Consider the following 22,248-nt stretch of genomic DNA (forward strand, 5'->3'; position numbering starts at 1 on the left):
ATTCCTGCACCCTGAGCTTGGTAGAATTACCAGCATTTATAGGATCTCTTTTTGTTGCCTTTTGATACTTTGAAATGTGCAAAGGGTGCTCACATGTGAGGGATGCATGGTGGAAAAGCATTTTCACAAAGGTTGTCTTTACAACAGATCTAACTGTAGGTGACACTGGAGGAGATTTGGATGGCTTTTTCAAATTCATAACTACTCATCTGAAGGCCAAGTGGAATCATTGAATTATCAAGCCTTGCCTTGTGCATGAGACAGGTGGCAACATTTTATGTATTCTTAAGTAGATGAGGATTTTCACATTGACAACAGTGTTAGGTTTTATTCCTTGTTTTCTTTCATATGCCATGGTTTGTTCTGTTCTGCAGTCCATCTCTTTTCCATTGCTCTTTGGCTTTGCTTTACAAGCAGCAGGATTTTCCCTGTCCTCTACAAGGATCATTTTTTTCCACAATGCCCATGGATGAGTCTTCATCTTCCTGATCCCTCTTCTCCAGAGATCACCAGCACATTCAATTTGCAGCTGGAAAAAGTTCTTTCAGTCTCTGCTACTACACCCCTGTCATCGGCACTTAGCTCATTTATGAGTGTGTGAGATGTTTTTGTAGAGCACAGAATTTTTACTGAGAGGTGCAGGATAAATTCTACATGACACCAAATGAGACAATTTAAGCTTATAGTTCTTTTAATAGTATCTTTTATCTACAAATAATCATGCCATTATAAAGTTGTTGAAAAACAGTTAAAATAATTAATTACAAAACTATGCAAAGACTGTATTATACATTTATCTTTGTGTAAAGATTTTGACCTTCATATTTAATCATTCATCTGTAATAATAAACACTTGACTGAGAAATTAATTTCTACATAGCATTGAAAAATTTACTCTTAAATTCAGTTTTCGGTGCATAACAACACTTTCAGTGTCAATAGAGCTGCAGTAGTAATGATGTACATCATTAATATACACTGGTAATGTACATTAATGTACATGAATGATAATGTACTTTAAGGATGGGTCTGAATGAGCATTCAAAGAAGACATTCCAGTATTCTGAGAGCTCCAGTTTCTGATGTAAACAGTTACTTTTCTTTTTACAAGGAATGAGATGTGTTTAAGGTTAATTATTTCTTTTTGCCTTACTTATTTTTAGCAGAAATTTTCTTATTTGATTGATTAGAATGAGAGCCATGATCTACCCTCTTCCTATAACTATCCTTTCACTAATTGCACCTGGCAGTGTGTAGATAAAGAGAACCAGGAAAATAATGAGAATAAGCAGAATTATGCCAATGATGATGTACTTCTTGTAATTCCTCCAGATCAGGTGATACAAACACTTGAAAGGGTTTACAAACCAAGAGAAGGATGTGTCTGGTCGGCTAAAGGGAAAGAAAGAAAAATAAAATATTTTGTTAAGGCAAATCCATCTCTTTCCATAGTTATCCCACTGCAAAATATATGACATTAGAAAGGACCTTTAACTCCTTGGAACCTACTACAGGGATTAGAGGGAATGTCCACCCATGTTCACAAGCTGTTGGGTCACTTTTCTTTCACCCAATCCCAAACCAAGCTCTACACACAACTTGTAATGAAATTCCAGTTCACACATCATAAATACTTCAATTTATGTCATGATATAGGGTTCAAAATAGAAAACAAAATAATGATAAACCCTAAAGAAGAAATACAGGCACCATCCACTTGAGTACAAAAGCTTTCTAGTAATTTCAAGGAATTTAGCATCCCAAAATGCACTACAGAATGATCCACTACAAAAAATCTGATTGTACAGTGATTGTCATGGTGCCATAATAATCAGAGCCAGCTCTGGTTGGGCATGTGGCCCAAAATGGTGTATTTTCAGAAGGAAATTTAACACAGGCCTCATGAAAACAGGAAATGATTAAATAAAACCCAGATGGTTTGCCTGTGTACATAAAGAAGAGCCACCTTCTTCCAGTGGAGAATACCTGCATCCCACAATCCAAGTTTTTTCCAAATATTGCCCCATGTTGTGTTCTCCTCCATACCCAGAAGTTTCTTCCCACTGTACAACAAAGCTGACTGCACACAGAGAGGAAAACAATGTTCTGTTCAGGAAAAAAGGTGGCCTGGTCTCTCCTCTGGCATGACACTTGGACTGAGAGGGCACTGTGCTGCTGCTCCAGCAGCCCTACCCAAGACAGCATCTGCCAGCTTTTTCAACAGGATGATCTGATGAATGCAGTGGTGTTGGGCAACCTTAACCCCTGCAAAACCTGGGCAGATTGTCTTTCTTATCCAATGTCACTGTAATTGTGGAGATGGTGCAGCAATAAGGAGAATGAAATTAACTGAGGGTCACAAAAAGCTGTGGCCATGTCTCACTCCAGAAAGATGTTCCAGGAATTTAAGCAATGTCTCAATTATCTAGTGAACTCAGCATTAAGCCAGTGGAAGTGAATGCCAATGTGACAGAAAGTCTGTGAATATAAAAGGCCAACTGAATATCTTTTTATGAAAGACTGGGCTTTTTATTGAGGTGGAAATGATTCAGAAATAAATAATCAAATTAGCCCTCCAGGTTAAAAGGAATTATTAAAAAACTGGACGAGCTGAAGATTAAAACTACTTGAGTAACAAGACCTCCAGTCTGCATATACCAACTGCTTGAGAACTTTTCATAACCTTTAAAGGCTGGGAAAAAAAGCCAGATTCTTACTTATTTAATTTGTTTCCTTTGCAATGTAGTCAGTAGAACTCATTATCAGCTATAGCAGTGTATTTATTATAATAGACTGCATCTGGAAAGGCATCATGTCTTGATCAACAGAATTGCAAAGATGAATAACCTCATAGTGCTTTGGCCAGCAGGAAATTACACTCATTTAACCTTATTCTTTGTTTGCATGTTCCTCTCTCTAATTCACAGACATTTAATCTTTGTCCACCTTTGCTCTGGCACATTAAGGAGTCTGCTACTGTCTATAGGTCCTAGAAAATAATTTTTTGTTTTGAAATTATTTTGTTTCTTAATTATAAAGAATAACTTCACAAAACAATCTGAACATTGCTTCTCTGGGTGATCCTACATGATGAGCAAAAAAAAAAAAAGAGTGAATCTGTGAATCTGAGTACTGGCATAGAGATCTGGAGGTCCTGAGAAAAGAGATCCTTGAGATCCACTCCTTCCTGAAGAGAAATAATTTGAAGGGTGGAATCAATGATTTTTTATCTCCCAGCTGATTGTGATTACTCTGCATGTATGAACCACATATTGCATCACCTGGGGGCACTGAGCTGGTAATCTTTAATATTTTTAATGAAACTGAGGCATGCTATGTCTTCAGCTGTTAGTTCATTTTCTTTCCAGTGAGTGAGTGTCTAGCTAAAATAATTTTTACTATTCACATGCTGATATTGCTTTAGTAACCCTAGGATTTATTCTGGTTAAATTTAAAGCCTGGGTGCTCAGTCTGGTCCTTCATGGGCTGTCTGCATGGGGAGAGGAAGGACCTTCAGGAGGCCAAGTCATCTCTTTCCCCAGCTCATATCTCAGGATATGTGTGCTAAGGAAATGGGACAACTCCTCCACCTGTACCATGAACACCTACAAAAGGAGCCTGAATGTTTTGCTTCTGAGATGGGTAGTGTCAAATGACATTATCTCCACCCTACTTTTGATTTAATTGAGGCATGCATCTCAGTTGAGAGTAGAATTATGTTGAGCCATATGTTGGCTGTGTATTCACACCACAAAAACCACTGATTACTCAGTGCAAGATCTGGAGGAAGACTCTGGTTTTGTGGCTTCTGGGTCAAAACACCTGCAGGCTGTGCAGCAGAGAGGAGGCCACCAGGCTGCTGACAAGTTTTTGGCCCAGCAGCACATTTGCAGATAAAATGTCCTTGACTGAAAACACAGGGAGCCCTAGGCAGCCATGGGTGCATGGGCTGGGTCTCAAACAATGAGAGGAAAATAAGACAGTGCCTTGTGCATCCTGTTGACAACCTTCTGGAGATGTAATTCTTCTATTCCACCTGACACTCCCTCTTAAAACTCCCTAGGCCGATTGCTTTCCACCACATGTATTTCAGAGCTATCCCAGTCCTCTCTCCTCTGAAAGACCTGCTTTAGTTTCCATTACTGGGAATCTTTCAAACAGACACCTGTCAGGCAAAGCTCATCCTGCCTTTGGGTAAAGGTGTTGGGTGAAGTGATGGATTAAAGTCTTTCCAAGGCTAGTTTTAAACAATGCTCTGATACCTCTGACCTGATAATTCCTTTATGCTGCTTCCTCCTTTCTCATGTTTATCCTGTGATGTATCTCAAACCAACAAAATTAAACAGAATGTGTAATCATTACCATTATGGCTAGCAATTGAATTTTAGAAGCTTTCATAGCAATACAACATCAATTTCTCACACTCTTTTTTTAATTCAGCTCACAAAAAAAACTGCTCAAGTGTTTTAGTAGAACAAAGCACTTGAGCCAAAATAGATTAAAAATATTTTTTTCCTGAATGCAAAAAACTCAGCTGATAATTTTAATGTGACAAATGCTGAAGGATAAACTGCTCCTTCTAGATCATTTGCCTTTGTTAAAACACAGTGTCCTCATTAAACAGTCTTATGATGAAAAATAAGCATCTTCATTCTTTGAGTATGAAGTACAACAAAATTAGAGATGGAAGTCACACCATGTGTCTAACAAAGGGCAATGATGCTGGTGAAAGGTCTTGTGAGAAGCAGCTGAAGGAAATAGAGTTGTTCATCCTGGAGAAAAGAAGGCTTCAGAGGAGATCTTATTTCTGTTTACAACCACCTGAAAGGAGGCTGTAGCCAGGTGGGAATTGGTGTCTTCTCCCAAGTAACAAATGACAGGATGAGAGGAAATAACCTCAATTTGCTTCAAGGAGGGTTTAGGTTGTGTATTGGTGAAAAATTTACTGACCAAAAGGGCTGTCAAGCATTGGAACAGGCTCTCCAGGAAAGTGGTGGAGTCATCATTCCTGGAGGTATTTAAAAGACGTGTAGATGTCATGCTTAGAAACATGAGTTAGCAATGGACTTGGAAGAGCTGGATTAATTGTTGGACTCAATAATTTTAAAGATAATTTCCAACCTAAATGATTCTATTACTAATATAATAAATATAAGCCAACTGATCTTTATAGGTAACCAAACTGAGATGTTGGCTGTATGTGTAAGCTATGATGATTTAAGGTGTTATCACGTGCCAGGTCAGCTATGGAATGAGCTTATGTGTGAATTGCAGCTGAGGACAAATGCTCAGCAATGCAATTTTTTTGGGCTTCCAGAGGAAGACATTTCAGCAAACCTGAAGGTGCTGCCAGCAGCAGTGCCAGCCACCAGGCCATGCACAAGCCGCACAATTTCTTGCTGAAGGTTGCAGCAGGAAAGAGAAGAAAATCCAGGAGACCAGAGAGGAGGTGTCTTGCAAGGAGGTCAGGTGGTTGCCCTTTCCCATCTTCTGCTGAATGCCCCTGCCCCAGCATGTTTAATGAGTATGCTCCTACTCACTTGGGTTTTTCCAAGGGCTCAGGCTCCTTTCGAGCTTTGCCTACTGGATTCTTCTCAGCTTCTTCTGCTGTGACCAAGTGAAACTCAGCTTCCACCTTGCCCTGGATCAGAGAGAGAATATGTAAGTATCCAGTCCTGGGTTATCATCACTTATTCACAGCAGGATTTGTCTTGTGGAGAAATGATGGAACCAGTTGAGGGCAAAGGAAATTGATTAAGGAAAATAAGAGAGTCTTTGCAGTTGAAGAGAAAGCACAAAGGAAAACCTAGGCAAAAATTGTTGATTTATGCTCAAGGAAAGAGAGGGAAGATATTTTCTTCCAGACCCACAAATACCTTTTCTTCTTCTTAAATTATCATGTAATTCATCTGAAAACACACGTTTTCTATCTACCACACATCCTGGCAGAGCTGGATGTCTGAGCTAGAAGCTGTGCTGTTGACATGGACCAGATGTAATCCATCAGCAGGGGGAAATTCAGCCAGTCACAAGTGCTGGAGCATTGAGCTGTGGGGTCTCAGCTCACAAAAGGAAGATGGGATTTAAAAAATCCAGTTACAATTCAGAGTGGATAAATCAAATCAGCTTTATAGAATCTGTGATGGATGAAAAACAGACAAATGACTTTACACATATTTCTGATTTTCCTACCCTATACCTTTGTGGTTGGTATGAATCTGAAGCGTTGACCTATGCCCATTGGCTGTGATTCAGCACAGAACAGGGCTGAAAGAAGGATGCCAATAAAGTATAAACGTGGAAGCAAGGGAGTGATTAAAGTGGACTGGGAGAAAGGGAATAAATTGTACTAGAGTTGAGAATAGGGAAGTAAATCTGGCATTTGGAAGTGGAGTTCATTCACTAAATCCATGGAAAGTACACAGTCAGCTTCAAGCTGAATAAGGAAATTAACTTGAAGATGGCACTTTTCATTAAAACTTTCTTTTTGCTGGAATAGACAGAAATGTGAAGGAATGGTGAGCTTTAGGAACACCCTTGGAGAATCAATGAAAGTCTAGAGACAGGGGAAGAAACCCCCCAAAAAGGACCAAAGCAGGTGAATATATAGAGGGCTATACTACTGGAAATGAGTAGCTGGTAGCTCTTGGTCTATGTCCCCCCTAGGGAACTGAATGCAGCTGAAAAGGCACTTTAGTACTCAGTTATCTGGGTTCTTCTGAACCAAATATCTGGAGAACCACTAAAGCATTTGGAGGACTCTTATGGGTTGCCATTGGTGGTTGTTCAAAATCCAAAATTAGCATATTAGTCCCAGAGAAAAGCTGTTCCTCTATAGAGAGCTGCTTACCGTGAGCTCCCCAGCCTTGATGAAAGGCCACCAGCCTCTGATGCGCTTCTGCTGAAATATGGAGATCTTGTTTTCTTCACTTGCTGCCACAACTGTGCCTAAGTCACAGCTCTTGGCTGTCTTTGCTGCTCGAGGAAACCCATTCAGGTCCAACTCAAGAGTGCCTGGAGAAAAATAATTTGACAACACTTAGGGACCAGACAGACACAAAGACATTCAAACAGCAGCTTCCAGATGAGATCTGTGGAGGAATTTAGCCACTGAGGATCTCTCTGTACTGTCAGTCATTAATTTGTATTGCCCTGACATTCTCATCTGACCTAATTATTGGCTTTACAAGAAATGTGTAAGTTTGCAATGTGATGCTTCAGAAAGAGAAAAACAAAAGTTGGGGCTCAGACACCGCTTTGTGCATACCTCTGCAGAACACAGGTCTGGTGAGACCTCAGAGGGAGTTCAGGCAGATCCAATGCATACTTACCCAAGAAATCATCTGAAGAGAGTCTTTCAAAATCCCACACCTGAAGCACCAGCTCAGCAGGTATTTTGCGTTCTGTCTTTTCTAAGGAAAATATATTTTCTCTTTTAGTAACCACCATTTGTTTCTCTGCTGGGAGGTAGTGGAAAGGGAACACAAAGCGCCAGTTGAAGTTGCCCTCTCCTGTCAAGGAATTGTAATGTACATCTGTCTCCTGTTTGTCCTCTTCCAGGCCCTTTATCCACCTACAGCAAGCACACAGCAGAAAGCATTGCTGTCACCAGGGGATCTTGAAATGTAATTGTTAAAATGTAATTTGGTTTCAGGCCTGACCATTTACTAATTCCTCCCTAACCAGTAAGAGACAACACAGTGTTCGGCACGGTGACAGGAAACAACAGCCCCGGCTTGGGGGATCTTGGGACACCAGCCACTGTAATGACCAGTGGTGATCAAAAGCTGAGAATGAGGACATGGTTTTTCTTTCAATCAGACCCCAAAGTACTACTTGGCCAGTACCAGTTTGCTATTGGTCAGGACACCTCTCTTCTTTGGGACAGGCAGTGGTGACAGCATCAGTTGTTTATCCAGCACTAATCACCCTGTATCGATGTTTTGCCGCACTAATAAATTCTGTGTCACTCTCTCAAGACTGTGATCAGTGCTCAGTATTAGAGCCTAAATTTTTTAACCTGTTTGCAGTTATAAACATGGTATTTATATGGCTGGAGAAGTCTCTCTTGGTTTTTTGTGATTTCCTCTTGGTTTCTGCTACAGTGTGCACAACATCAGATGTGCTATGGTACAAATGATTCTTTCTTAAACATAATTTTCTCATCTGAAGAGAGGTAATGATCCATGTTTTAGTTCTGTAGATGATTTTATCACACCTTGAATAAAGATTAGCATTTTTGTGCTGTATCCAAAGAGCAGCTTTTCCCCTGCAGCCCCAGTATTTCAAAAAGGAATTGTGAAAAATGGTAACAACCTGAAACATGACACTGCCTCAAGTGCAAATCCATGGCTGGTGACAGATACAGTGCCACATATACTCTTTGAATATAATGAGATTTTGTCATTATCACTAAGGCACAGAAGCAAAAGTTTCCCACTCCTGCCTTCTCTGTCAGAGCACTCTGGCACTGATGTTGATGTTCTCATCACACAGCTCAGCACAAAGGCTGGTTCCCCATTTAATTCCTCAAATTCGTGTTCTCAAAGCTACTCTGCTGCTGCTCTGAACACTCAATTCATATTGGCCTATTAAACTTACTCTCTAGGAGTGGAAAAATGGCAAGAAATCTAAGACCAGTCTGGCACCTGAGATTTTCAGTACTTTGTACTACCACTTATGCCCATAATTTCATCCCAGCCCTCCCTGGTACTCTTTTCTCTGATTATGTCAAACCTCTCTGCAGCCATGTAAGCTCTTATAGTTCAAGTTCTGTAAGTGTTTGATCTCTGTACTAAACTGTGAGCTTGGTGCTTGTTGTGTGCCATCTCTGCCTGAGTAGGAATTAACGATTAGTGTCATTTTTGTTACTTGATTTTCAGAGGAAGTAAAACAGGACCAAAGAGGAGAAGTATCCAATATGGGTGAGTAATTTTGGCAGGCATTTAGTGCAAAGTGCAAAGGTCACTGAATAGCTCATCAAATATTCTCACAACATAATTTTTTCCTCTGATTTTTGAATGAAATATTGCATGTTGTTTTGAAGTGTGAAGAACTTACCCTTTTACATAGATATCACTTGATTTTTGCCCTGTAAAGATGTTTGCATCTTCTAGAATGACATCCTCTGTATTCCAGATTATTACCCTCAGTTCATATCTGAAAAAGAAAAAAGGATTTTGTGTAAAGCCCTGGTCAGGCACTAATGCCAACCTCAATCAAATCATGTTTTTTATAAAGTGAGAAATATTGTGTTTGTGCATCAGTCTCAGGCCTCTTCTGTTTACAAGAGTTTGGTGATAAAGTGGGGATGTTGGTTCCCCTCCGTTCATGGACTATAATGGACAACAGCAGAGTCACTGCCAGCTTCAGAGGGATCTAAAATTCCTCATTTTTTATATGCCTGTTCATTTTCAACTTTTTTTCACAAAAATCCTCCAGTGGAACAAGGCTAAATTGATCTGAAAAACTTCATCAGAGCTGTCTCCAAAACAATGATCAGCTTGCTGATGAAGAATAGAGCTCCCTGAGAGATGCTTTTTAGAAGAAATTACTAAAAACATTGCATTTTGTGCAATCTAGGGCATTAAAAGGGAAGAGAACTGCTTGGAGATATTTGCATTTAAGCATGTACAATCATCTTTAGAAACAACCATAAAAGGAATTAAAGTTTCTTCTTCCTTTCCACACTCTATATGCAAACATTTATGGTGGTCATCCAAAGCTCTCAAAACTTGAGCTGAAATACACATATTGCAGGTGACATTAAAATTTAATACTGAAAAATTTAGGTATTCCTTAAGTCATTGTATAAACTACAAAATACATAAAAAAAGACAAACTAACTATGTTTGATAACACCAATATACAGTTTCCCTGATATGACATGTTTTGTCTTGGAAATAGCCTCAATCTCAGGGTGTGGCACAATTTGCTTCAGAAGTTACCAGATACTCTACATCATGGAGCTCTTAAGGAGCTCCATGAAAACCAAGCCTCTGCAACAGCCAAAGAAACTTGAATCTGCAATGCCTCACCTGAGTCTTGTTCAATCAAAGATCATCAATAAGAGATGTTTTCACAAAGTGTTTGAAGTTTTATAGAGGCTGAAGCCTGGTTTGCTGCAGCAAATATGCATTCATCAGCAAGATGTGTAACTTGTGTCTACATGTACTGTTTTTTTTCCTAGTAATTAATGTTCACCAGTATTTTCCCTTGCTATAGTAAACTACAAAAAAGGCAGCAATGATTTGATTTTATGGGCTTGATTATTTTTAAATCTTTTTTGATTAGAAAATATTGTTAAGGAGTTTTAGAGAAAGTTCTGGTCTGAAAGAAGTAATTGCAACATTGATTGTTTGTTTGTTTGTCAAATCAAATAATATAGGAATAGTACCTGATGATGTTTCAGACATTAAATTCTCAGGAAAGGTCTTGCTAAAATACAGGACTGGCTGAGAATTTTGTTTCTCATTTTTGTGTTTTCTTTACAATATTCAATTAGCTTGAACAATTATGTGCAATATTACATGTAAAGAAGCATAAGGAAATGGGAGGAGGCTATTCCAAACAGTTCTCTTCTATCTGTTGCTGCTTTATGTGTTTCTTGATCTTATCCTTGAAGAAATTGGAAATCCAATACATGTAATGCTATTGCAGCAGATTAAAGAGCTCAACCAGGGTCAAGGAAGTTATCTCAGCGAAAAAGCTAGTGAAACCAGAATTAATTCTTGCTGCTCAACAAGTAGATGATAACATCAGAATTACTTGCCTCTAGCCACCTGCAATCTCTTTATTATAGAGGATAAAGGGATAAAGGATAAAAAAGGATATCTTTGTAAGAGGTGTGTGATAGCTCTTGCTGAAAAATCACCAACAGTTCTTAGAGTTGTTTAATGGAGGAAATCAAACTAGATGCTCCTCTTTGATTTGAAGTAATGTGAACCTAAGAAACTTTCCTCAGGACTGGAGAGGTTTGTTTTAGTAGTTAATTTTCTATTTATTTCCAGACACTTAAGAAAGACTCAGTCTTTGAAGAGTTATTGCCACTGTGGTGGTAGGAAAGCACAGAGTATTACCCTTTGGGTTTTCTTGGTGAAATGTCCACGGGGGGTCCTGGCAGAGGCATATCATTAGGAAACATGTCAACCCACATCTGTACACGACCCTTGAAAACAAAGAGATAAACATCCCTGTAACCCTATTTTACAGAGGCTTTAAAAGGCTTTCAATGTAGTTCTGACATCCAAAATCACCACTTCCTCTACCAGCACCAACCAGCTCAATATCCTGTAACTATGGTTTAATCTAGGAACTTTCTATACAATATCTTTCTCATGAACATGTTCTTTCAATCTTTCAGGTATTTGGTAAAGTTGAAATAGAGCTCAAACACTGTCAGCTTCAAGGTAAAACACATGCAAAAAACCACATGCAAAACACATGCAAAAATAGTATGTGATGAACACAAAAAGGACAACCAAGGTTTAGATACAAGCAGAGGTTTTGTTAACTTAATGAAGTAAAGCATTTAAAAGAATGAAAATTTGCAGTTACACCTTGTGTGATTACTGTGTATTTGGGTAAGTGGCTGTGTACACACATGGGTGACGTGCACGTTTGGTGCAGCACTGGAGTGCTGACTCTGTAGGTTTGCAGCTGCAAATAGAAACCACAATAACTGGAGGGAATGAAAACTGCTCCTGGGTCTACCAGGAGCTGAGCTGCTCTACCTGTTCCATGCCTGGCTTGTCCTTATGATAGAGCGGCCGAGTCTCAATGTGCTCTGGGACCAGTTTGTAGCCAGCTCCAGGGATTTCTTCCCAAGCACGTAAAACCTTTAAGGAGAGATGTTCGTATGATTCAACTGGCTCTTCTATGGGAAAGAGTGAAACAAAAAGAACAATGAGAGCCGAATTATAATGTTGAACCCCTTGGTCATATGTTTTGTTAGTTATTAGAGGTTCTCATTAAAAAAATGTTTAAGAGGAAGGTTTTATGTATTCCAGCTAAATAAAGAAGGGCCTTGAAATGCTTCTAATTTGCATAAATAAGGGAACCCACTGGGTTAATTAGAAGATTAGCACTCAGGCAGCAGTTTTCCTGTAAAATACAGCAAATCACTCCATTGCTACAGCATCAGTTTTTACCAAGAAGATGGAAGAAACATGTCAGTTATTCTTTTTGCAGAAAATTGCGAAGTTTTAAAGCCTGTGAAGGAAAAGGAGACTTGGATTTGACAAAATTGACAGTAAATAGGCACTAGGAGTTAACCATGCCTCCTTTTACTTTTTGATGGCAACATCAAAGACTGCCTTAGAGAATTGAATCACACCTCAGAGGAAGAGAGTTGAAATGCATGGGCAAGAACATTTCACCTCCTGACCCTCTCACCTTGGCCACTGGAAGGGATACCCAGAGAATTCCAGAGAATGACACCTCAAGGAGGGACCAGTGCTAATATTGAATGTAGAAAGCAAAAAAAAACCCTTTGAGCTCTTGAGCTTCTCTTTCCTCCCTTTTTGTGTGGGCTCTGCACAAAAGGAGACTTTTGACAAGTGATATCTTCTAGATTAGAAGTCCCTAAGTGAGAAGAAGGTTAAGATTTATTTGTGTCAACAAATTGTTATCACTCTTCCTACACATGTTGCTATGTCTGAATTACTGATCATTGGCAAAAGCCTCTTTTGGAATTTAAAGAGTAGATATTAAACCCTCCCTAATGGCTCAAAGAGTGAGGAAGGATGATCTTGGTTCCCTCTTGTGCACCAACATCTAATTTTAGCCAGCTAAAACAAGGTCTTAGCTGCTATTCAGTCAGGCAGCCTCAGTAACAATGACACAGATTATCCTACAATATCCTGTATCTTCTCAAAGAAAGCTTTCTAAAGATTTTTTTTTTTTTACCTCTGAGGATGCGTATTTCTTCCCATTGGCTACAGGTAATTCTAGACTACCTGGGAGTAGTGGACAGGCAGTTGGACTAGATGATTGTTGTAGGTCTGTTCCAACCAGACTATTCTTATCCTCTCCTCTCCTCTCCAGCTTCTTTGTTCCTAGAGCAAAGTTAAATTTTTTCTTCCCTTGCAAGTTAAAGCTGGATGGGTAATTATCATTTTCTCCTCTGTGCAGTGGAAATGGGACTGCTTTCCCTTTTCAGTATGCCTCTAGAGCTCAAATCTGTGGCCTTTGTTAGTTTACAGATCCAAATGATGGCCACCACAGAAATCCATCAGGAAATAAGGACCCAGATGTACTTGTCAGAACAGCAATCAGGATAGAAATTATGTAAAGACTGCATGAGATAAACTATTTCTGTACAATATTGAAAAACTTGTGTACATAAGTCTTTTGGTCCTTGCCATCTGGTTCTATATCTCCTTGCTTCTAATTTCCATCATCTTATCTGACATTGGTTTGTCTAAATCTTATTTTAGTGAACCAGAATTTTGATTGAGATATCCTGTTGCTGGTAGACACACTCAGTCATCTGCTAGTGAGGAAAACAAACAGCAATACTGGAGTAAAAAATCTCTTTCAGGCCAAGAAACCAAAAATGGATCAACTCTTCTCCCTTCAGCAGTGCTTCCTTGGCAGCCTTCCACTCAAGGTGCGAGCTGTATTTTGTAGTTGCTAAGAATTGTGTCAAAGAAAACCAACACAGATAAGGGACTGGAAGTTTTCTTACACTGCCACAGTGTCCACTACTGTCTCCAAGACCAGCTCCTTTCACTCCCTTGAAAGGCTCCATCCTCACATCTGTTTTCCTTATTCTGAGTACAAAATTGAGTCATAGAATGGTTTGGGTCCAAAGGAATGTTCAAAGACAATCTTGTTCATCTCCCCTACCACAGGCAGGGCCACCTTTGATGACTCTGATGACTCTGTCCCACTCCATCCAAATGTGATATGGTCACTGGAGGTCCCAATTGCTTTGACCTCTTTTTAACCTGGGAGTTAGTTACTGACAATAAGTTACATCCTGTCACCTGGAGTCATGGACCTCACAGATACCTGGATTTATAGAGTGCTATGTCAGAAGGGGAATCAGGAAAAAACCAACAGAGAGGAAAGACAAGTAGCTGGTAAGTGGCCTGGAATATAACTATGGTCAGAAATTTGTCTGACCGTAAGTAACTCCCTTCAAAACAGTATTTCTCTTCCCTCTACTTCTCACTTCCTGGGTCTGTCTATTCCAGTGTTTTAACTTAGACAGAGAATGCATTCTTTGAAAGACTCTTCCTGACTTCCCATGCTTTGATATTCTGTGGGGAAGGATTTCAGAGCATGCACAGACCAACACTAAGCCAGAAGACATGAGAGTTCCAAGAGGGTCCCCCACACTCCAACCAATCTTGGACGTCCCATCCTTGGGATCAGGTAGGAGCTAGTCCAAGGTATTCCCCAAAAGCCACCATGAGGATGTCAAATGATCAGCAGCAACTGTTTCACTCTACAGATTCTTTGCAATTAAGCTACAGGAAAAGCTAATACAGACACAGCCTTCATTGCCAGAGTTACATGAGCATTTAAGAGTAATCCAGCTTGAGAGTTCACAGCACAACAGGGCTCCAGCCACATCTTGGCAGGCTCCTGGTACTGCTACAATGCAAAGGGAGGATGCTGAACTACTTCATTACCATTCTCATCTTCTGTGAAGACTGTCTGTCCCTTGAAGATTTTGGTTCCTACTTGTATCTCTCCTGGCCTCATGAAGGGTCCACTTATTCTGTAGTCCTTGCACAGCTTAGTGAGGATCTCGCTTGGCTTGGGTGCATCTCGCCATGCATTATACCCTTCTCTGCAAGGAGGGGACAGAGTGAAGCGAAATGGGTGAGGTTTTCCTTCAGAATAGCGCACTGACAGACCAGGAATTTCAATGCAGAGATTTGCTTTGTGGTCAGTGGCCTGATACCAGTTCAAACTTTTCCTTTCTCCAGCACTGCTTCTGATTTGAAATGCTGCCTCTTTCTGCTCAGGACCTTTCTCTTAAAACACAGGAGAAGCTGAGGCAGCCTTGCCTACAGCTTAGATAAAGTAATAGCATGGCATGCTTCCCATGAGGAAAAGGAACAGAGCTTGTTCCCTGTTGTACCTAAAAGATTTGCGATTACATGTGCTGCCTCCATTCAAGGAGAATTATTCTGCAGCTCCCAGATGCAAAGGATGAGCTCAGGTTATCTGGGACACATAATAAGCACATGAAGAAATATCTCACACTGGAGATTGAGCTGGCAAGGGAAGCTTTGGGGTTTGGTCTGTGTTCTTGGATTGCTTTTTGACTTTATCCACCCTTGCTTTTTAGAAAAAAATGAGAAACAATCAAAGAAGAGCCCCAAACACACATCTCCCAGGTTAGTGCCCCACCCCAGGGCAGCTGAGTTATTTTAGGTTGACTTTCTCTGCATGAATTAATTTTTATGCACAAGGTCCTTGGAGTACAGATGTCTGGCAGGGACCAGGAGCTCAGCCTCACTGCCCCACGGCTCACCCTGTCACAGAGGTCGTGTCAGAAGTTTCTGTTCCTGCTCCCCCCAGTGCCACCAGCCTTGCTGCAATCACTCCAGCTGCAGCTGAATAGTAGAGAGCAAAGTAGAGCCCTGGCATAATTTCTCTGAGAGATTTTTCCCATTTGCCCTTTATGCCTGTCCAAAGGCAGTTTATCAAGCAGGTATGTTGTAAACATCAGCTGTTTATATCTAAAATACTTCTTGAACCAACAGTGCTGTTAATTTAAAAATATCCACTTCCTACTGAGGCTGGCAGCTACCCAAAGCCACCACTAAGCTCTTTGGTAAGTTTTAATTAAAATACCCTCTGTGACACTTTTGTGCTGGAGAAAGCACAAACATCTGGAACACAACTGGAACACATCTGTAATTTCTCCTTCAAGTCAAGTCACTCACTGTGAGCTCTGTTGCTGCCTGAAGAAGTACTTACATTTCATATTGACTCTGTAACCCACAGGTAGCTCGATGTCTGCTGTAGAAACGATTTTCCAAATCAATTTTAGTCTCTCCAATAAGATCATCTGTCCCAATGAAGTCATGGTCATAGATCAAGACTGTGAGCAACGAATCCTTGGGGAATGTAGCTTGGATTTCAAATGATCTACAGGAAAGATTGAGACCTACATGAAGTCAAATCAATTTTGAAGCCTCAAAGTCTAGTCTAATTAATGCCATGCAAACAGCGTGTGAGTGGTGTCTCTTCTAACAAATAGTGGGCTTTTTTGGTAGTGCTTTTTGCTTCAATTAAATACATGAACATGCTGGAAACACGCAGTGCAAAACTATATCCTTTCTCCAGCTTCCCTAGCACCCTGTGTACAGTCCTAAGATTGTTCCTACAATCCTGAATCCAATAATGCTAATACAGGTGTAGGCAATGGTTCTCACGCATTTTTCAGAACCCCCAAAAGGGACATCTAAGTATTTTCTGTCTTCTTGCAAAAGCTGCAGGTTAAATATTGAATATAGGAATTTGGGGGCACCCAACACAATGATCAGGCAAAAGTTTTAAATAAATCTCAAAAAAAACAAAGATAAGAACTCCCTTTTCACTTGCTGCATTTTTCAGGGATCAGTATTGTTGAGATGTGATGGGAAGTTGAAAATACAAATGTGATTGTAAAAGGGATTTGACATATTAGTAAAAGACAGGACATCCTGATTACAACACTGGCTCCAGATTTCTCCAAAGCACAGAAAAAACTGAGCTTTGTCTCCTCAAGGATGAGTTTTCTGCTTTTCCCCCCATTCTAGGGGTCTTTCAGTCCAAAATAGTATCATTTTTCTGTCCTAATGTTCTTCCACCCCAATTCAAAATATTTTAAACTTTCTTAAAATAGAAAAATTTACTGGAAAAAAAATCACAACTACTAGCATAAAAATATAAATAACTATAAAGCATTGATAATAATAAACTGGATATTTATTGACAGTTTGCCCCAGCTTCCCTATTCAGAAGGCTGTCTGAGTTCAAAAAACTCATATCTCCTAGAATTATGAGATATATTTAGCACTCTATTCAACCTGAAACAGCATCAAAGATTGTGAAATCACACTTTACTGTTCTGATATTTATTTTGCTTTAAACTTAATGATTGTATTAATGTTCACAGACAATTATCACTTGTTGTCTCACTTCTTCTCACACATCATTTTGCAAAACCTCTCACAGATTGCATTGCTTGGTATGTTTTGATGGGTATGAAAATGAAATATTTTATTATCATACAGTGTTACACCAATTCCCAACATTTTAACAATCAGAATTACAAAACATCCAAACAGGCAGAAATCAGCATATAGCAAACACTTAGTAACAGGAAAGTGGTAGGAAAAGATAAAGCACAAATTACACCGAATACAAAAATAAGTCATCACTGACCTTCCAAATATAGGGTTTAGCTGCTTGGGGATGTAGTTTTCCCTGTCTTTAATTTCTGTGTTGCCCAGCCTCAGCACAATGTAGGGATCTGATTTCCCATCTGGATCAGCTGGGCTGAGGTTAAACGCCTGTTAAGAAGAAAAATTGTGTCCTCAAGAAGTTTGCTTAAATAGAGCAGGGTCTCTACATAGAACTATGGTTTTCCTGCCCAATCCTGGGGGTTCTGGAAGTTCAGGGACTTTGCCTGCCTCATGAAATGCAAAATTTGGCTGTGGCTTTGTAGGCTACTGTGAAAAGATGATCTGGAGAGTTTGCAAAGCTGGAAATGTTGTCTCATCACTAAGACAGAAAAAGCTGAGCAGGAGAGGCAATGCTAGCAGAAGCTGGATGCACAGGTGCAGGTAGGATTCAGGAAAGATTTACCCACAAATATTGTTCCAGATCCTTGAACAGTGCAAACCAACTCTTTATAGAATCACAGAATTCTTAAGGTTGGAAAAGGTCTCTAGGTCCTTATATGCATTCAGGAAGTAAAACTATCTCTTTGTATTTTGGTGCCACAGTCTCTCTGCATGCCATCTTTCTGTCTTGGATACCTGAAACTCTCTTGTTTCTCTGAAATACCAGTTTCTTCTACCAATTGTACCTCTCACACCATTCTCTCATCCTGTGCTCTGTATTTCTACCTTAATCGACCCCAAATTTATTTACATGTAGAACTTCCCTAGTATGCTATTCACAGCCCCTCAAAAATACACTACCATTTCCCCCTTGCTGAGGTTTTGTTTAAATGTGTGTCATTTTTAACAACTCTACTCATTAAAACTGGCTGCATTTGGATGTTGTGGATGGAACAGGTTATCTATAAGTTAGATACTATAGATCTATAGTATCTATTAAGTTAGTTATGTATCCAGAGCTTTTAGTTTGAACAAGTAAAGTGATTCTTCAATCTTGCAGAAATGTCCAGATTTATTGTCAGGAATATATATAACATTTTCTACTCTGAACACACATTTCTACACCATGAAATGTTGCCTGAAATATGACCAGTAAAAAGCCCAAACCCCATGGATGAGGATTTTCAGAAGCTTCACTGCAAATACACTTAAAGTAAACTGAGTTGAAAACAAAAATCCAAGTTACTTCAAGGTTAAAAGAGCACCTGTCTACTTACTGCCACAATATAAACCCTGATGAGCACTTTGACAGAGTGGTTTGGGGGTATCCCTTGCAGGATGCAGGGCTGCCCTCCATCCAGCAAGCTGCCATCCTCAGGACTTGGGTATATGCAGAAGGAGCCCTGGAAATACATTGACTTTTATCTCCCTTGAAAACAGATCTAGTGCAATAAAAAAACAACCCTTTGAATGAAAAAACCATCACTCATTCAACTTATATATGGTAGCCCTCACAGGGAACCCAAACTGCATTGCACTAAACATCACCTTTTAAAATGTCTTTTCTATACAATATGGTACTATCATATCTAGATATTTACAGGGAGTACCTCTGTGCCTATTGACTATTTTAAACTAATACCTGTAGGTGTTCTAAATCCAACTTTCTTATCATTAATATTTTAAAAATAATATTTTGACCTTAACTATATATTGGTAAATTAATAATTCCATTGAGTAAGTTTCATAACAGTGTGACAGGAATCCAACTGTATTTTTTCAGCTCATATAAATCAATATGGACTTATGTTGCTGAGTAGCTCATACTGCCTGAAACCAACTAACAAGTCATTTGGACAGAAATCTGCATTGTAAGCTAATTGAGATATCAATGAGTTTAATCAGTTCCTCTAAACTCTCCTCCTAATAACATTGCTCAGGCTTTGAACTTTTCAGATTGCCTGATGGAACCCTGGATGAGGCTGTAGCTGTGAGGGCCTACACTTAAATTACACAAAATTACATATAAGGTTCTGTAACTGATAATGTAGAAACCAAGTTACATTAGTGAAATCTGGACTACATAATATCTCTTCTTCCCCTTCTGTAATTTCAAATTCCTTGTGGTTCCTTATTTCAAAACAGAACTGAACACCTGATATTGGATGATGCTTTTTTCTATCAGATAATGGGAAAGGAAAAAACTTGGCTCTATATATAATAAAGATAATTCTATTTACAACAGACCATTGATGTTTATTTTGTTCATCCTGGCATACCTGAAATATGTATTAAAACCTAAAGTCTCTAAATTATTACCCATTTAATCAACATCAAAAATTACCTTAAATTTTCCTATTATTCTGTCTTCAGCATCAGCATGAACTTCCTCATTAGATTTTCCTCTTAGGAGCTGGAAAGTTTTCACCCAGTCTTCAAAGTTATTAAATTCACTCTCCAAGTCTCCTTCATAAATCTTTGAAAATAGAAGAGTACTAATATTTTGTGGTGCAGTGAATATATTTATAGCAACTTTTTTATTAGATAATGAATAGAAATTCATTTTCACACAAAATGAAGACTTTAATAAAAACCAATGTTTTACAAAAGTCCTTGAAGAAAAAAGTTAATTCCCCATTTAAAACAGGACCAGTTTTGTCCTCAACCAAAGTCTTTCCCCAACTATTGAAATAACACATTAATGCAGCAGGTGGAAGTGAATCTGGAGGGGCCAAAATGAACATTTGTAGCCACTGGTGTGAGTGAAAAATTGTGGATGTGCTGCTCTTTCCTTCTGTTTCCTTGCTGCATTGTGCCTTTGTTGAACAGACCCATTCTACTGTGTTAATGTGTCAAAACTTGAGAGCAAAGCAGACAATAATAAAGTGCTGTGGGGACAAAGCTTTAGGATAGCTCAAAAGACCAAATAATTTTTCAAAGAACATGTTTTTTCAATACTCTCCCCCAGTAATTTATCAAGTGTGAAATAGGTGTGAACTGCCATCTCTTAAAAAATGGAAATAGCAGTTTTAAATTCCCATTTATTCAGCAACAATCTAATCCAAACTGTCCTAATCTTTTCAAGCCTCTCATCTCTTCAGACATTTTGCACAGCCCATAAAGTTTTCTTCGAATTCCTTCTATCATTACCCAACCAAATCTAATTTGAGCTGAGTATTATTTCCCATCAAAGAGAATGCACTAGCCATGACAATAATGCTCTCCACCTCTATTTTTAAGACATTCTTAATAGGCTGCAGTAGTTCTAACACAAAATTTGGGATTTCCAACTGCAGTATTTTACATGCAAACAACAAAACTGAATTTCACTGAAGTTTCTCTGTGTTTGTCTTCACCAATAAATTATGTCTAAGACCAAGTGGGCCACATCCACCCTATACGACTGTGGTCCCTTGTGCTGAAGGGCATTATCACTATAATTTAGTGTGTTTTATTAATTTTAAAGTGTCTCAAATATATCTAGGGAGGGTTTGCCCAACTCAGCTGCTGATGCCAAACTTTGGAGAGACAATGAATAACAACAGCCTTACCTCAGCCTTACTTTTCTCTTACCTGCAGTGTTGCTAGGTTTGGAGTTTCCTTCTTTATCCTTTTCAATGTCTTATCCTTCTTCTTTTTGTCTGGGTCATCCTCTATGATCAATGCTATGTGGTCAGAAGTCTGCTTATCTGCAGAAATTTAATGATATCATGTGTGTTTTAGTAAGCAAAGCATATAAAATGCTTCAGAGAAGGACGCAAAATACATTTTTTTTAAGAGTCCCCCTTGCTCTTTCTCTATTTATTCCTCTACTGCCAGACATGGTGATGCTCTCTTTTACCACTGGTTCTCTCAGGCAGAGACGTGGCAATTTATGCTCTCTGTGGCTGCCAGTCTTCATAAAGAGCTTGCTGGACCAAATGTGATGGTGTCCTCTATGACCCCTCCCTGATGGCCACCTCCCAGACCACCCTTTTCCTTCTTCTCTGACTCCTCCCCAATGCAAATAAACAGAATTTATCAGCTTTCACATAAAATTTAAGGTTTCTTTAAAACAGAAAGCTGTTGTTTAGGCTGACAGCTATCAGGACCCAAGTCCTTCTCTGCTTAAAGATATCACAAAATAGGGTGTATATCACCTGGTGAGAGCCTGGAAGTGTGAGAAATGGGAGAAGGTACACCAGACTAAAGTCAGATTCCCAACACTGATAGGGGATTTCCCATCAAAAAGAGGGTGAGCCCTCAAAAGTTACACTGAGATGGTTCAGTTCTTTCTGAAACCTGTTATTTTCTAGAACCTGTTATAAGTGCAGCCTAAGATCTGGATAATCTCCATCTTGTATCCTTTAGGACTTTGACTTTGCTAATATTTGTGCATGATATTTGAATGACAGGAAATTCATGTTAACCCAACACTGGCTCTGAAGTTTTAACCTACACAACATCTGATCAGCTGTAGAGGAAAGAGCCCAGTACACCAACAGTACTCTGTTACCAGATAATAATTGTTGCCAGCAAAACAGTAGAGAAGCGATATTAGAGACACTATTGGTGCAAAATAATAGAAAAATGCAAATAATTTACTTACTGTCTTCAGGTTTTCCTTCACTGTAAAAAATTCCTTTTGCCTTTCAAAAGAAAAACACAATGGACAAACTCCTCATTATGAGTGTAATACCAAAAAGAAATCATTCAGCAGTAAATCTACTTTTAAAATATTGCTCATCTGTGAGAGTTTTGGGCATGCTGGTGACTCACCTTTTGCATTTTAAGCACAGAAGCATAGTATTTTGACCACCAGTCAATAACATTTTCTGCTGATTCATCTGCAATTGTTCTTTTTCTCCTCTTTGTTGACCGTCGGATGGATTTTTTCATCTCCTACCAAATGATGGCAAAAGCACTAGAACTGATTAAAACTAATCACCTGACTCATGACATTAAGCATGAACAGCTG

The 22,248-nt window shown here is 39.2% G+C and overlaps 1 protein-coding gene across 6 annotated transcripts in view; it reads right to left on the minus strand.

The window, feature by feature from the left end:
* Positions 1-668: 668 nt before the first annotated feature.
* Positions 669-22,248, minus strand: part of FER1L6 (fer-1 like family member 6) — a 77,206-nt gene continuing 55,626 nt past the window's right edge. For all 6 annotated transcript variants that reach the window (XM_068181653.1, XM_068181660.1, XM_068181645.1 and 3 more), the window contains 15 exons: positions 22,050-22,172; positions 21,880-21,919; positions 20,865-20,980; positions 19,636-19,767; positions 18,569-18,694; positions 17,392-17,519; positions 15,940-16,110; positions 14,640-14,800; positions 11,733-11,875; positions 11,079-11,167; positions 9,061-9,159; positions 7,332-7,573; positions 6,851-7,014; positions 5,541-5,641; positions 669-1,392 (listed from right to left, as the gene is read on the minus strand). In XM_068181653.1, the coding sequence (XP_068037754.1) occupies positions 1,206-1,392; positions 5,541-5,641; positions 6,851-7,014; positions 7,332-7,573; positions 9,061-9,159; positions 11,079-11,167; positions 11,733-11,875; positions 14,640-14,800; positions 15,940-16,110; positions 17,392-17,519; positions 18,569-18,694; positions 19,636-19,767; positions 20,865-20,980; positions 21,880-21,919; positions 22,050-22,172 (2,022 nt within the window). In that variant the 3' untranslated portion in view covers positions 669-1,205. The remainder of the gene's footprint in view (positions 1,393-5,540; positions 5,642-6,850; positions 7,015-7,331; positions 7,574-9,060; positions 9,160-11,078; positions 11,168-11,732; positions 11,876-14,639; positions 14,801-15,939; positions 16,111-17,391; positions 17,520-18,568; positions 18,695-19,635; positions 19,768-20,864; positions 20,981-21,879; positions 21,920-22,049; positions 22,173-22,248) is intronic.

This window comes from Anomalospiza imberbis, chromosome 1 (genome assembly GCF_031753505.1).
Source record: "Anomalospiza imberbis isolate Cuckoo-Finch-1a 21T00152 chromosome 1, ASM3175350v1, whole genome shotgun sequence".
NCBI classification, from domain to species: Eukaryota; Metazoa; Chordata; class Aves; order Passeriformes; family Viduidae; genus Anomalospiza; species Anomalospiza imberbis.